Source organism: Engraulis encrasicolus, chromosome 18 (assembly GCF_034702125.1).
Source record: "Engraulis encrasicolus isolate BLACKSEA-1 chromosome 18, IST_EnEncr_1.0, whole genome shotgun sequence".
Classification (NCBI taxonomy): Eukaryota; Metazoa; Chordata; class Actinopteri; order Clupeiformes; family Engraulidae; genus Engraulis; species Engraulis encrasicolus.
The window spans coordinates 50,641,015-50,653,514 of NC_085874.1; the positions used below are offsets into that span (position 1 = coordinate 50,641,015).

Genomic DNA, 12,500 nt, shown 5'->3' on the forward strand with positions numbered 1-12,500 from the left:
ACCTGTCCAAAACCCCTCTAACCCCCACCACACCGCACCACACTACACCACACCGTACCACACCACACCACACCTGTGCAAAACCCCTTTAACCCACACCACACCGCACCGCACCACACCTGTCCTAAACCCCTCCAACCCCCACTACACTGCACCTGTCCTAAACCCCTCTAACCCCCACCACACCACACCACACCACACCACACCTGTCCTAAACCCCTCTAACCCCCACCACACCGCACCACCACTGTCCAAAACCCCTTTAACCTCCACTACACCACACCACACCTGTCCAAAACCCCTCCAACCCACACCACACCGCACCACACCACACCTGTCCTAAACCAGTTTAACCCCCACCACACCGCATCACACCTGTCCTGAACCAGTTTAACCCCCACCACACCGCACCACACCACACCACACCACACCTGTCCTAAACCCCTCCAACCCAAAACCCCTTTAACCCCCACCACACCGCACCGCAACACACCACATCATGGCTCCATCTCTCCTCATACCAGGACTGTATGTGAGATGTATGTATAACATAAGCAGCACTGTAATTTGAAAGAGTGGAGTTGGTGTATCTGTCTACTTGCAGAGCAGATTCTACCAATAGGTAGACTATTAGGCAATTACCCAGGGGCCCCATCAACTCTGCCCTCTGTGGGACCCTCCCAACAATGAGCCCAGCCATTGTAAATAGCAACAAAAATAATTCAACAAGGCCCAATGTCTATATTTGCCTAGGGCCCCCAAATGGCTAGGACGGCTGCTGTCAACTTGTTTCTCTAAATTGGGCTTCACTGCTCTGGTTTGTTGCTTCCCGGATAAATCTTCTGTTAGTCCGGCTACTGGTATCCAACTATGCTGGCATCTATTGGATGCTGACAATTATGAACGATAAGTGTGATATAGCTGGTATTATTTACCAACATCATTACGATTACCAGACATTTTTTTGTTAGGCTTCACACATTGATTTACAGTGCAATGTAAGGTGCAGTTGAATGCCTTGTTCACTGGCATTTGAGCCATTGTAATGGAGGCTAACTAGCAGAGTTGTCGTGGAACGTTAGTAAACCTCCCTCCCGAAATCTCATACAGTGTCGATGCCATTAGGCTGGGGGACTGGTCCTTTGGTCCCATTTCCGGACTGTTGTAGTTGATGAGGTGACAGGTTCACGCCCCAAGGGGGACGGACTGTGCAGGAACACCTTCGTCACACCATGGATGGTGATGCAGGAGACCACACTGGTGCAGTAGGGTACAGGTTTTCCTAACCTACGACACACCACTTGTAAAAACCAAACTATTATATCTGCCCCCATTATAAATGTGAGATACATACAATATTGATTGAGAAACAGTCAGTTGTTCAATTGGAATCAAGCAATGGGCATTCACTCGCTGGACCATTGCATGTCCCCAGTCACGCTTCCTGTTGTTACCTCTCATAGGCTGCACCACAAAAGCGATGTTAGCAGTGAGATCTGTGGTCAATAGGCCATCTCCATACAGTAGGCCTACACAGCCAGTCTCTCCCAGAGAATCATTAATGACCCATCATACACAGGGACGCTGTCAGGCTTTCCGGGGCCCGGGACAAAGCCTTCTGAAAGGGCCCCCGTCTAATACATAAAATGTACTGGGGACCCATTTCTGGGGCCCCTCTCTCCCTGTGCCTGTGAGAACAGACCCGCTTGTCCCCCCCCCCATCGGCTTCCTTGATCACACAAACTGCGGGCAAAGTGGCCAACACCTGTCAGTCAAGCAATATTGTCACTCCATGGTCTCTCTCACGCACACTCATCTGACACAGAGAGAGAGAGAGAGAGAGAGAGAGAGAGAGAGAGAGAGAGAGAGAGAGAGAGAGAGAGCAGCAGAGGGGATGGGAGACTAAAATCCAGTTACGGAAATATCGGCCATCGAAAATTAAGACAACGTCACGCACGCAGGGACCTGCATATTTTCATTCAGACAACGTTTGGCAAATTATGTTCAATTCAAGCGGCCGACATTCCAGCGATGTGCTGTGTAATGTCTCGATCAGGTGAGTTGAGGTGGACGAGCAGAGTAGATGGCTATGCATGTGCTGTGCCTGTCGTGTTGCCATAGCCCCGCTGATGATGAAGCGAGGCGAGGAGGATGATGACGTGAGGACTGGGGAGAGTAGAACTAGAGTACTGCAACCTGTTTGCTGCAGCCAGAGCTTGAGTCATCATCCTTTTAGCCGGAGGAGCGGTCGGTCCCGCCACAGTTATAGGCAGCAAGACACAGCTGGCTTATGTCACATTCTGTCAAGCGTTGCATGCGTAAAAATTGAAGTATTTGTGTTGTTCTCATTGATTTTTAATAAAAGCCAAGTTTTAATGTCAATAAAGCCTGCCATCTGACTTAAACAAACTTGTTGAAGCACAGATGTTCGGTTGTCTGCATAGGCTACAGGTGACACGGCGAGGGAAATAATGTCAAGGTCAAAGAAACCGCTGACGCAACTTTGTTTGTAGGCTACAGCGTGCGTAATTCATTGCCCATCGCACGCAGTAGAATAATTGTTGAGACGCGCTTGCATGGATACGTGGATCCAACACGAAGAACCAAAGTGTCGCGCATAAAGGAAAGTCAACACGCGACTAGTCACCAAGAAGTCTGGCTTCAACTAGTCACAGGAACACTTTTTCCATCAAATCAGCAAGTATCCTAACATCAGTTTTGAGCGCATCCAGCGCCACTCGTAACATTACGCCATCTAGGCTACACAGTGAAACACGATAGTTTGACAGTGAGAGCAAGTAGCCATCGCTTTGTGCTGTAGAGGCAGCCTACCTGTTTCGGGATGCAAGCAGTCCGATTCGTATCTTTCCGCGGTCTGCCTCCTTGCTCGGCTTTGTGAATCAACCTCGCATTCCAGCTGCGATTCACTAATCCCCTGACGTTATTGCAGACAGCTTGAATCACCAATGGCTGCCTCGCGGCATTCAAAGGATATTTGCGTTGCCCAGTAATGAAATACGGAGCGGTCTACAGGGGGCATCCACCGGCCAATGGCGTGCCAGGAGAGCGGTCTAAAAAAAGCCGCAAATTAGCAGAGGTAGGCTACGTCAGAGCTTCCAGCAGTGGCTGGATGTTGCGCTCTCGGGCTGCAGGTGAAAATGTACTGTGTGATTCTGTGAACATTTCGGAGAGCAACCAGATAAAGGCATACGGCATGTCAGCATGTGAAACGCGCACAAGTTTGTTGGGTAACACTTTACCTGACACCGGTGTCATAAGCATGCCATTACAGTGTCATAATAGTGTCATGACACACAGTCATAGATACAGGGCCGGTTCTGGCTTATTTGGCGCCCTAGGCGAGTTTGAGTTCTGACCCCCCCCCCCCCTTTTTTTTATACCTTACAGAACACAAGAGTAATACCGGTAGTAAGCTTAACTAAATAGCATCAAGAACAATAACTGTTTTGCATCAAATGGATTTTGGACAGCCGACCAACACATCAGATTGAGTCGCATGAAAGTACCTTCACTGTGTGGTGTCTTGGATGTAATGGTGGTGGTGCCCCCAACCCCAGATGAGAGGGAGGTTATCAATGTGTTTGAATTGTAAAATGGAATTGAAATGCCAGGAGAGTGGTACAGCACATTTGCATGTCAAATGCATGTGTAGACAATAGGCCTACCAAGGAGGTCTGCATTGATAGCCTATCTACACTACCTACAGCATCACAAAGCATGGCAGCATAACAATTTTAATAAGCTACACATGATGCTGGTGCTGTCTATGATTCCAAACCAATTTCATTTCTGTAGCCTACTGGAAATAGTGGTGCATTTGTGAGTAGGAGAATGAGAAGGGGGCTATCTATGTGTTTGAACCGGAGGGACAGGGTGAGAGAAAGGGAGAAAAGCTGTCACGCTTTTGAATTTCATTATATACAAAATATAGTAAATAGCCTCACTTGTCTGCAATACTACATCACTCAGCATGAAAACATGCTGTGCATGGTTCTCTTACATGATTAATGTAGGCCTATATGTCATTCTGGTCTGGAAACTTTTTTTAAGCTTACAACAAGCAGGTAATTCATTCAAGTGGATGGAAGGAGATATGGCAGCTAAACTTGTTTTAAACATGGCACCAGTCTTATTTTACACTGCTGGTCAACCTAAGCAAGTATTATGATGTCAGGTGGGTGTTAGTGAGTAGGCTACTAACAGCTACTTCACTGGATTTCATTGCTTGGCATACTTGGCTAATGTTAGCATGCTAACTAGCGATTTCTCAGATCAAAAGCAAAGCTCTTTTTCCCTCTAATTCCAAACAGTAGCCTCATAACTATTAGGCTTTACATTACCACAAACGGTTTCTGATTAAACCACATACTTCCAAAACACCCTCTGCAACTCCTGCATCATGCAATGACTGGTTTAATGAGAACATAACAATTCTCCACCCAGCAGAGCAGCTTTGCTCTGTCTCTCGAATGAGTCTCCAAATTCAAAATAGATCGCACGCTGTCACTCGTCCCGCCCCCTTTCTCAGGACTGTCTGTTTATTGGTTCACAGACTTCCCAGAGACAGTTGAAAGCGATATTACTATTGGCTGAGGGGCGCTTTGCCGTGAGGAGCGCTTTCGCCACGCTTTGTTGATTGCGACTTCATAAAAAAACCTCCATATCGCAAAATTACGCATCGGAGAGCGCCATTTCGGCGCCCCTTCTTCACATTGCGCTCTAGGCGACCGTCTAGCCGGCCTATGCTTATAACCGGCCCTGCATAGATAAACGGTCCATGTCATCATAAACATTTTATGACTGGTTGTCTTTGCCATAACCAAATGTCACTTAAGGCCAACAGTCATAAAATGTTTGGTATGGACATAATGTTTATGACCCATACATAACTGTGCCATGACACTATTATGACACTGTAATGACATGCTTATGACACCGGCGTCAAGTAAAGTGTTACCGTTGGTTGCCACTAGTTGCGGCGTTGATGATGAATATAAGTAGGGCTACTTCAAGCGGTAGTTCCATGACATTACATTGCATTTGGCAGACGCTTTATAACCAAAGCGACTTTCAAAAGAGGACATAATCAAGCCAACATCACAAGCAAATACAAAGTGCACAGGAAATATACAGAACAACAAGTGCAGTTGCAAAGAGGGGTTAGGGTTTTTTTTTTTTTTAATTAATAAGGAGTACACACACAGCACACACACAGACACATACACACATGCACACACACACTCAAACTAAACTAAACTAGACTAAACTAAAGTAAACATCATGTCAAGAGTCTGCCCTGGGGCTAGGCCGGCTCAAGCATTAGTTTAGTAGCTCCTCCATGATAGGCCCGGTGCGCAATATATTAGTGAAAGCCTTTTCTTGGGAACAGACGCGGAACATACAGTAGAGTAGCAGGCCCGCTGACAGCTTTTGATGACCCCAGGCCAAAGTCATCGGAAAGCCCCCCCCCCCCCAATGTAATGGAAACCCAATTTTGGGCCCCCTCTCTACCTGGGCTCGGGACAACTGACCCATATGCCTCACCTGCCGCCGGGTTCCCTGACTGTAGGCTCAATCCTGTTACCTGGCGTAACCCCGTCATCAGTCCTTACTAGTGGTGTCAACAATGATCGATTCGGCGATCCGAATCGATGCGGAGTGTAACGGAGGCTAACTAGCACAGAGTTGGCGTGGAACGTTGGTAAAACCTCCCTCCGATAGCCTCATACAGTCTCGTGCCGTTGGGCCGAGAGACTAGTCTCTTAGCCCAGCGGTATCGTACTGTGTCTCCCATTGCCGGACCGTTGTAGTTGGCGAGGTCGCACGTTCGATCCCCGAGGGGGGTGAACAGGTGCAAGATGACCTCCGTCACAGTGGTGCTGCTGACCCGGTATGGGAGTGAGGTTTAAGGGGGAGAGTGTAACGGAGGCTAACTAGCACAGAGTTGGCGTGGAACGTTGGTAAAACCTCCCTCCGATAGCCTCATACAGTCTCGTGCCGTTGGGCCGAGAGACTAGTCTCTTGGCCCAGCGGTATCGTACTGTGTCTCCCATTGCCGAACCGTTGTAGTTGGCGAGGTCGCACGTTCGATCCCCGAGGGGGGTGAACAGGTGCAAGATGACCTCCGTCACAGGGGCATGGACGATCCAGAATCGATCCGGCAATTTTTTTATGTTTCAATTACTTCCATGGATATTTCGGGAGCAAATGAATGTTAAATTAAATAAAAGACTGATACAGACTGATACAGAAAACAGCCAATAAATTGTTGCTCAGTATCTGACTACTTGTATTGCCTCATCATGACTGATTAAACATTTGCTTTGCTTTCAGTAGAAATGTAATGCATTGCAATGCATTGTAGAATTGAATCGGATTGGATCGGATCGGATCGGATCGCATAGAATCGAATCGAATCGAATCGCTACCTCCCGAATCGTGATCGAATCGGATCGTGAGGGCAGTGCCGATCCACACCACTAGTCCTTACCTTGGACACAACGATTTTTCACTGCCTGCTGGCCTGTAGCCAGCCTTGTGGTGGGGAGGGGATCTTTTTCCCTCGAAAGTGGACTTCATTTGGCTCCCTATTCCAATGTCCCCTAATACACGAGCACACTTCAAATATTTTAATTTAGACACATTTTATTAATTATAAATTTGCTGTGAGTCTGTTGCTGTCCTTAATTGTTTGTCTGTTGCTCCCCATTTTTTACATAAATGGACATGAATTGCTTCAAATTATCTGACAGTTATTTTCATTGTTGACCCAGTGTTGGGGGGTTCGAGTGGGGGTGGGGGACGGGAGGGGGGTTCGAACGAGCCCCTCGAACCCCCCCTGGCTACGGGCCTGGCCTGTCCTGATTGGTACCAGAATCTGGGGTAGATGGCGGTGCACAGGTGAAGTGCCATTAGAGAAACAAACGATCAATTAGGAACACTAGACCAGTGTTTCTCAACAGGGGTGCCGCGGGCCCCCCTCAGGGGTGCCGAGGAAACGTGACTGATGAATAAATTATGTAATATAATACATATTTGTCTAAATTGATAAGTTAATGCTAGTCAGTGGAATCTTTCATCTGCCAATTACGAACAATAAAGTAAATATAGGTCGCCCCAGTCAGCTGCAACTTCGAACGTAGGTTGTGTGACGTCTCCAAAAATGTTACTTTTCTAAACTTGTGTGGTATCGGATGCGATGCCATGTTACAGCTTGTTGGTTTGGGGTGCCTTGACATTTGTCATGAATTGAAAGGGTGCCTCGCCTACAAAAAGGTTGAGAAACACTGCACTAGAAACCGCATAAGGACCTCGCATCAATCACACTGACCACCGTAAGCCAGAGTGAATGGCCTGACACACACACACACACACACATTTTATGTACTTTATTTGATTCCACATTACAAGTTAATATCGATAGGAACCAAATGTGATGAATAATCCAACAACTATTTGACCAATAAACATCTTGCTATGCTACACACACACACACACACACACACACACACACACACACACACACACACACACAGGGGTGCCGGCAGGGGGGGGGACAAAGGGGACAGGACAGTTGTCCAGGGACCAGGGAGAGAAGGGGCCCAGAATTTGGTCCTCATTATGTATTGAGTTAGGGGGCCCTTTCAGATGACTTTGGGCCTGACCACAGCTGTCAGCGGCCCTGCACACACACACAGCTGAAAACATCCACTTAAATAAACAAGCACAGGGTTGAGATGTAAGTATATACGCACAGAGCTGAAAGCAGACTAATACACTTAGACATAGACACTGATAAGCACACCCACACAGCACAAACATGTACTGCACACTACACACACACACACACACACACACACAGACACACACATGCACACACATAGTGTTGAAACACATACACATGCACGCAGCACGCACGCACACACATGCACGCAAGTAGAGACAAACATAAGCAGACACAGTGTATTTGCAGTGAATGATTCTGCTGGAAAACTGTAAATTGCTTTATTGCAACAAGTGTGCAGCTGGTAATTGTAAAAGATTACCATCTAAAGTGCGTAGGAGATTATGAAGCAAGGCACTGTAGTTCCATGACTTAATTAATGATGAGAGGCCGATGTGGTCAACACAAAATGCTGGTCAGGAGCACTTACATGTACATACGATTCATAATAAAAACAGATTATCTTGAAGTCTAGTATATACACAATTGGGCCACTAATGAACACACTTTTCTTACACAGTAAAAAAAACAATTGAGAGCCGCCTGGCGTCAATACACTTCCGAGGATGTTAAAGGTACACTGTGCAGGAAATGGACAAAAAAGGTACTGCAACTATGCTGTCCATTGAAACTGGGCTGCCTATTGCCAAATTTGATCTTTACATGAAAGTTTACTACGTAATAAACACATATTTCCTAGTATGGTCCAAGTAGAGTAATTTTTGCAGCTAAAAATGGCTATTTTTGGAAATTCAAAATGGCGGACCATGGAGAAGGTCCCCCTTTTCATGTATGAAAAGTGCAATTTTTTCAGTCACAATGAATACTTAGAATTTGATGGTAGTAGTGGTAAGTATTCATGAAAAAGGTAACATTAGTGAATGGGCAGCATGCATTCTGGAAATAAACAACTACAAATCTCACACAGTGTCCCTTTAAATTGACTCTCTAAGTGTTGCATTAGCACAGCATGTTTAACTGTGTATTTCTTGGTCCCTGTAGCTCTTGGTCTCTTCATTGTTTTTAAAGATATTTTTTGGTCTTTTGACTTTATTTATGATAGTATAGTGAAGATGGTGACAGGAAGCAAGTGGGGAGAGACAGAGACAGGGAAGGGCCGGCAAAGGACCCGGGCCAGGAATCGAACCCGGGTCAGCCGCATAGTAGACGAGTGCCCTACCATATCAGCCACGGCAGGGCCCACTCTTGGTCTCTTAATTAGTGTTCCCAATGTAATCTGAGGCCATAGAGGCATCATGATCTCAAACGAATTGCGTCTCATTTCTCACGCAAAACAAAAACTGAAATTGCGTCGCGTTTACGACGCATTCTCTTTGACACACATGCGCAGTGGTCATGCAGCTGTCCGTGACAGGTTAGGTTTAAGGAAAGTTTTGGTCAGGGCACACATTTAAAACTCAGAAACGTGGCATTAATGACAAGTGTGGTTTAGGGATGGTTTTGGGAAGGGCACAGTTGTAAAACTATGAAACACAGCATTACTGACAGGTTAGGTTTAGGGATGGTTTTGGGAAGGGCACAGCTAGACCAATCAGAAGTTACCTATGTGCTCTAGACAGCAGGGACAGCAGCGTCGGAATATGTACGCAAGGACCCTTGTGGACCCTTGTGAATTTAATATGCTTTGGAAATCAGGGCCGTAACGAGACATTTTCAAATACCGGGGTCAAATACTGTATACTGAACTGCATACTATATATTTAGAATGCAACACTTCAAACACTTCAGAAAACTGTTTGTTTTCAATAATCACTGCCTTGAGGATAAATGGGGGTAGCGTATACAGACTGAATTTATCATTGTTGATCATATATCGATTTTCATCATAGATAAAGTTTAGTTTACTGAACAAAAAGGCAGAGGACATGACCTCTGTGTCCTCAATGGTAGTTACGGCCATATTGGAGATAATGGAAAGAGGCATTCGACTAAAAAAGGGTGGAATGTACTGTATTTTTAAGGAAGAAGCTATTATCGCTCTTGTTTTCCCCCCTCCATCAATTCAGTGCAGACACTAAATGTTAGGGAATTCTGCACACTGGCCTTTCTTAGCCATACAGTACAATGCTTTATTAACTGTCCATTCATTTCCACAGGTCTTTGTTGAAGAGGATCCGCTCTGAGATGAGTCTGAGTAGAGAGCCTTGGTTATTTCCAACATGCGGACTGCCGTCCTTGGTCTGTGCTTGTGTCACCCCGCCTCCGTGCAGAAAACAACAAAAGTTTCCCCGCTGTCAGCCTAGCCACAACAATTTTTTTCATCCCGTTTGCATTTGAGAAAATAAATGACATTAGAATCGAGATTTTGTGAGATATTGATATACAGTTCTGTTGTCGGTGACGTCATCACGAGGTCACAAGGAGGCGAGCGAGCAAGGGTGGACGGAAGTCCGCATAGTGGAAAGAACTCCCTCTGTGTGAGGTGTTGATGCAGACTGGAGAACGTGTAGAGGGGCCCCCTGGTGGCGATGAGGTGTCACTACCGGTGCCTGTAGTCCACTTTGCACGGGCCGTCTGGTTGCTGAGTGCCCACCAGGTGCAGTGAACTCTGCGGACAAACACGCAAACAAAGTTCAAGTTCAGTTTATTTTGTCCCCAATGAGAAATTAGGTTTGTAGCAGGTATTTAAAAAAAATCCAGGACAGACAACAAATACGCTAATAAAAACAACATAGAGACAGGGACCTGGGGTCAACACAACACAAGGACATAAGACTGGGACCAATACACGGAATTAAAAATCAAAAATCAAAATCAAAAGAGAGTTACTATCCAGCCACTACCCGGTAAAACTGCTAATGTTAAAGGTGCACTGTGCAGGATGGGGGTCAGAGTAGGTATTGCAACTCAAGTCAAGTCAAGTAGGTTTTATTGTCAATTTCTTTACATGCACTGGTCATACAAAGAATTTGAAATTACATTTCTTGCTTTCCCATACAGACAGACTAATCTAGGTAAGGACATAGACAGTATAGGGAGGGAAAGTAATCTCATCGCCCCCTGCTGGCAACGTTCCAAACCCCTGCAACAAATGAATGTTTTTTTTCTTTGAAAAATTACATCTCGGCCCTGACGACGAAGTAGAAGTAGTGGCAGTCATATTATGGGCATGTTGGCCCGTTTTATCGAACCAGGTGGTAAAATGTTCGGTTTTTCACTGATCTGAGCTGATTTTAATATTCTTTAAAAAGCTAATACAGAACTACACTGACTGGCATGTGTGGCTTGTTTACTCCATGTAATTAGCATAGCCAAATTAGCATAGCCAAACATGAGCCAGAGAGGTGGTTACTCGTCACCACAGAAGCCATCATATCTACTAGAGAATTTAAAACCATACCAAAATGATCGCGTGTATATATGTGTAATAAGAAGACAATGTGGAACTCATAGGATTACAAGAATGTGAAGATATGCGAAGAACTTGCGTTCGTTCGCGTTCATTTGTTTCTCTGTGTTGTCAACGAGGCGCGAAGCACAGCATGCTGGGAGCTGTAGTCCGTTTCCGACCAGATTGGCACAATTTCTATTTTTCTTAAAAGGGAAAAAAATGACTTGAGATTTTCACAGGTAGTAGTTCATGCTACTGTGTACGCTGAAAAATGTGTCTGGTGTTATAGTTCCAAGTCATATCTTTGTGGGATTTTTTTTAAAAACTTGTCTATGGGAGTTTCAATAGGATCACCCTGGTGTTTGGAACGTAACCGCTAGGATCGCTGTTTTCCACTTTCCCTCCCAATAGACATAGACAGTACTTATACATGGACTTAAGACAGTATGGACATAGACAGTGCTCATACAGACATTTAAAGTGCAAGACTGGACAACAGAAGACTTGTAGAGGACATACATTAAGAGGTATTGTTGTGCTTTTGTGCTTTTCCTAAAAAAGTCCTTTATAGCGTTCTGACATGGTAATAGTAGCATTTTGAAGAAAAATAAATATTAAAAAGGTCTGTCAAGTACACCAGCAGCAGTGTGTGTGTGTGTGTGTGTGTGTGTGTGTGTGTGTGTGTGTGTATGTGTTTAGTGCAGGTAGAAGGTGCGGTGTGCGTCTGTGTGTGTGTTCGTGTGCCTGTGTGTGTGTGTGTGTGTGTGTGTGTCAGTGTGTGTCAGTGTGTGTATGTTTGGGTTTAGTGCAGAAAGTGCAGTGTGCTTGTGTGTGTGTGTGTGTGTGTGTGTGTGTGTGTGTGTGTGTGTGTGTGTGTGTGTGTGTGTGTGTGTGTGCAACTATGCTGCTCATTGTAATTGTGCTGGCTGCTATTGCCAAATTGGATCTTTTCATGAATATTTATAAAATAATAAACCAATGCTTACTAGTAAGAACACATTACAATAAGTTGTGCAGCTAAAAATGTATTTTTCTGGAAATTCAAAAATGGTGGACTATGGAGAAGATCCCCCTTTTCATGTATGAATGAAAAGTGCAATCTTCAAAATCATAATGAATACTTAGAATTTGATGGTGGTGGTAAGCATATGCTAAAAAGGTAATTTGTAAATGGGAAGAATGAATTCTGACAATGAACTGCTAAAAACATTACACAGTGGACCTTAAAAATCAACACTTACAGAGTTCTCTGAGACCACACACACTTGTTCTCTTGTGGTGTAGATCAGTGATTCCCAACCTTTTTTGTCTTGTGAACCCCCTAAACATTTTCATTGTGCCATGAGTACCTCCCAAGTCAAGGTCTATATCGCTTTCTCTATCCCAATGTAACTAAGTACCATA

General features: G+C 45.1%; 2 protein-coding genes across 2 annotated transcripts in view; both read right to left on the bottom strand.

Moving 5' to 3' along the window:
* The window catches only part of rcan2 (regulator of calcineurin 2), a 102,162-nt gene extending 99,140 nt beyond the window's left edge, over positions 1 to 3,022 (bottom strand). Inside the window, exon 1 of the mRNA XM_063223787.1 lies at positions 2,833 to 3,022. The gene's annotated coding sequence lies outside the window, so the exon portion shown is untranslated. The remainder of the gene's footprint in view (positions 1 to 2,832) is intronic.
* Positions 3,023 to 8,011: 4,989 nt separating this feature from the next.
* The window catches only part of LOC134469472 (24-hydroxycholesterol 7-alpha-hydroxylase), a 29,656-nt gene continuing 25,167 nt past the window's right edge, over positions 8,012 to 12,500 (bottom strand). The window contains exon 12 of the mRNA XM_063223752.1: positions 8,012 to 10,313. Coding sequence (XP_063079822.1) covers positions 10,245 to 10,313 — 69 coding nt within the window. The 3' untranslated portion in view covers positions 8,012 to 10,244. The remainder of the gene's footprint in view (positions 10,314 to 12,500) is intronic.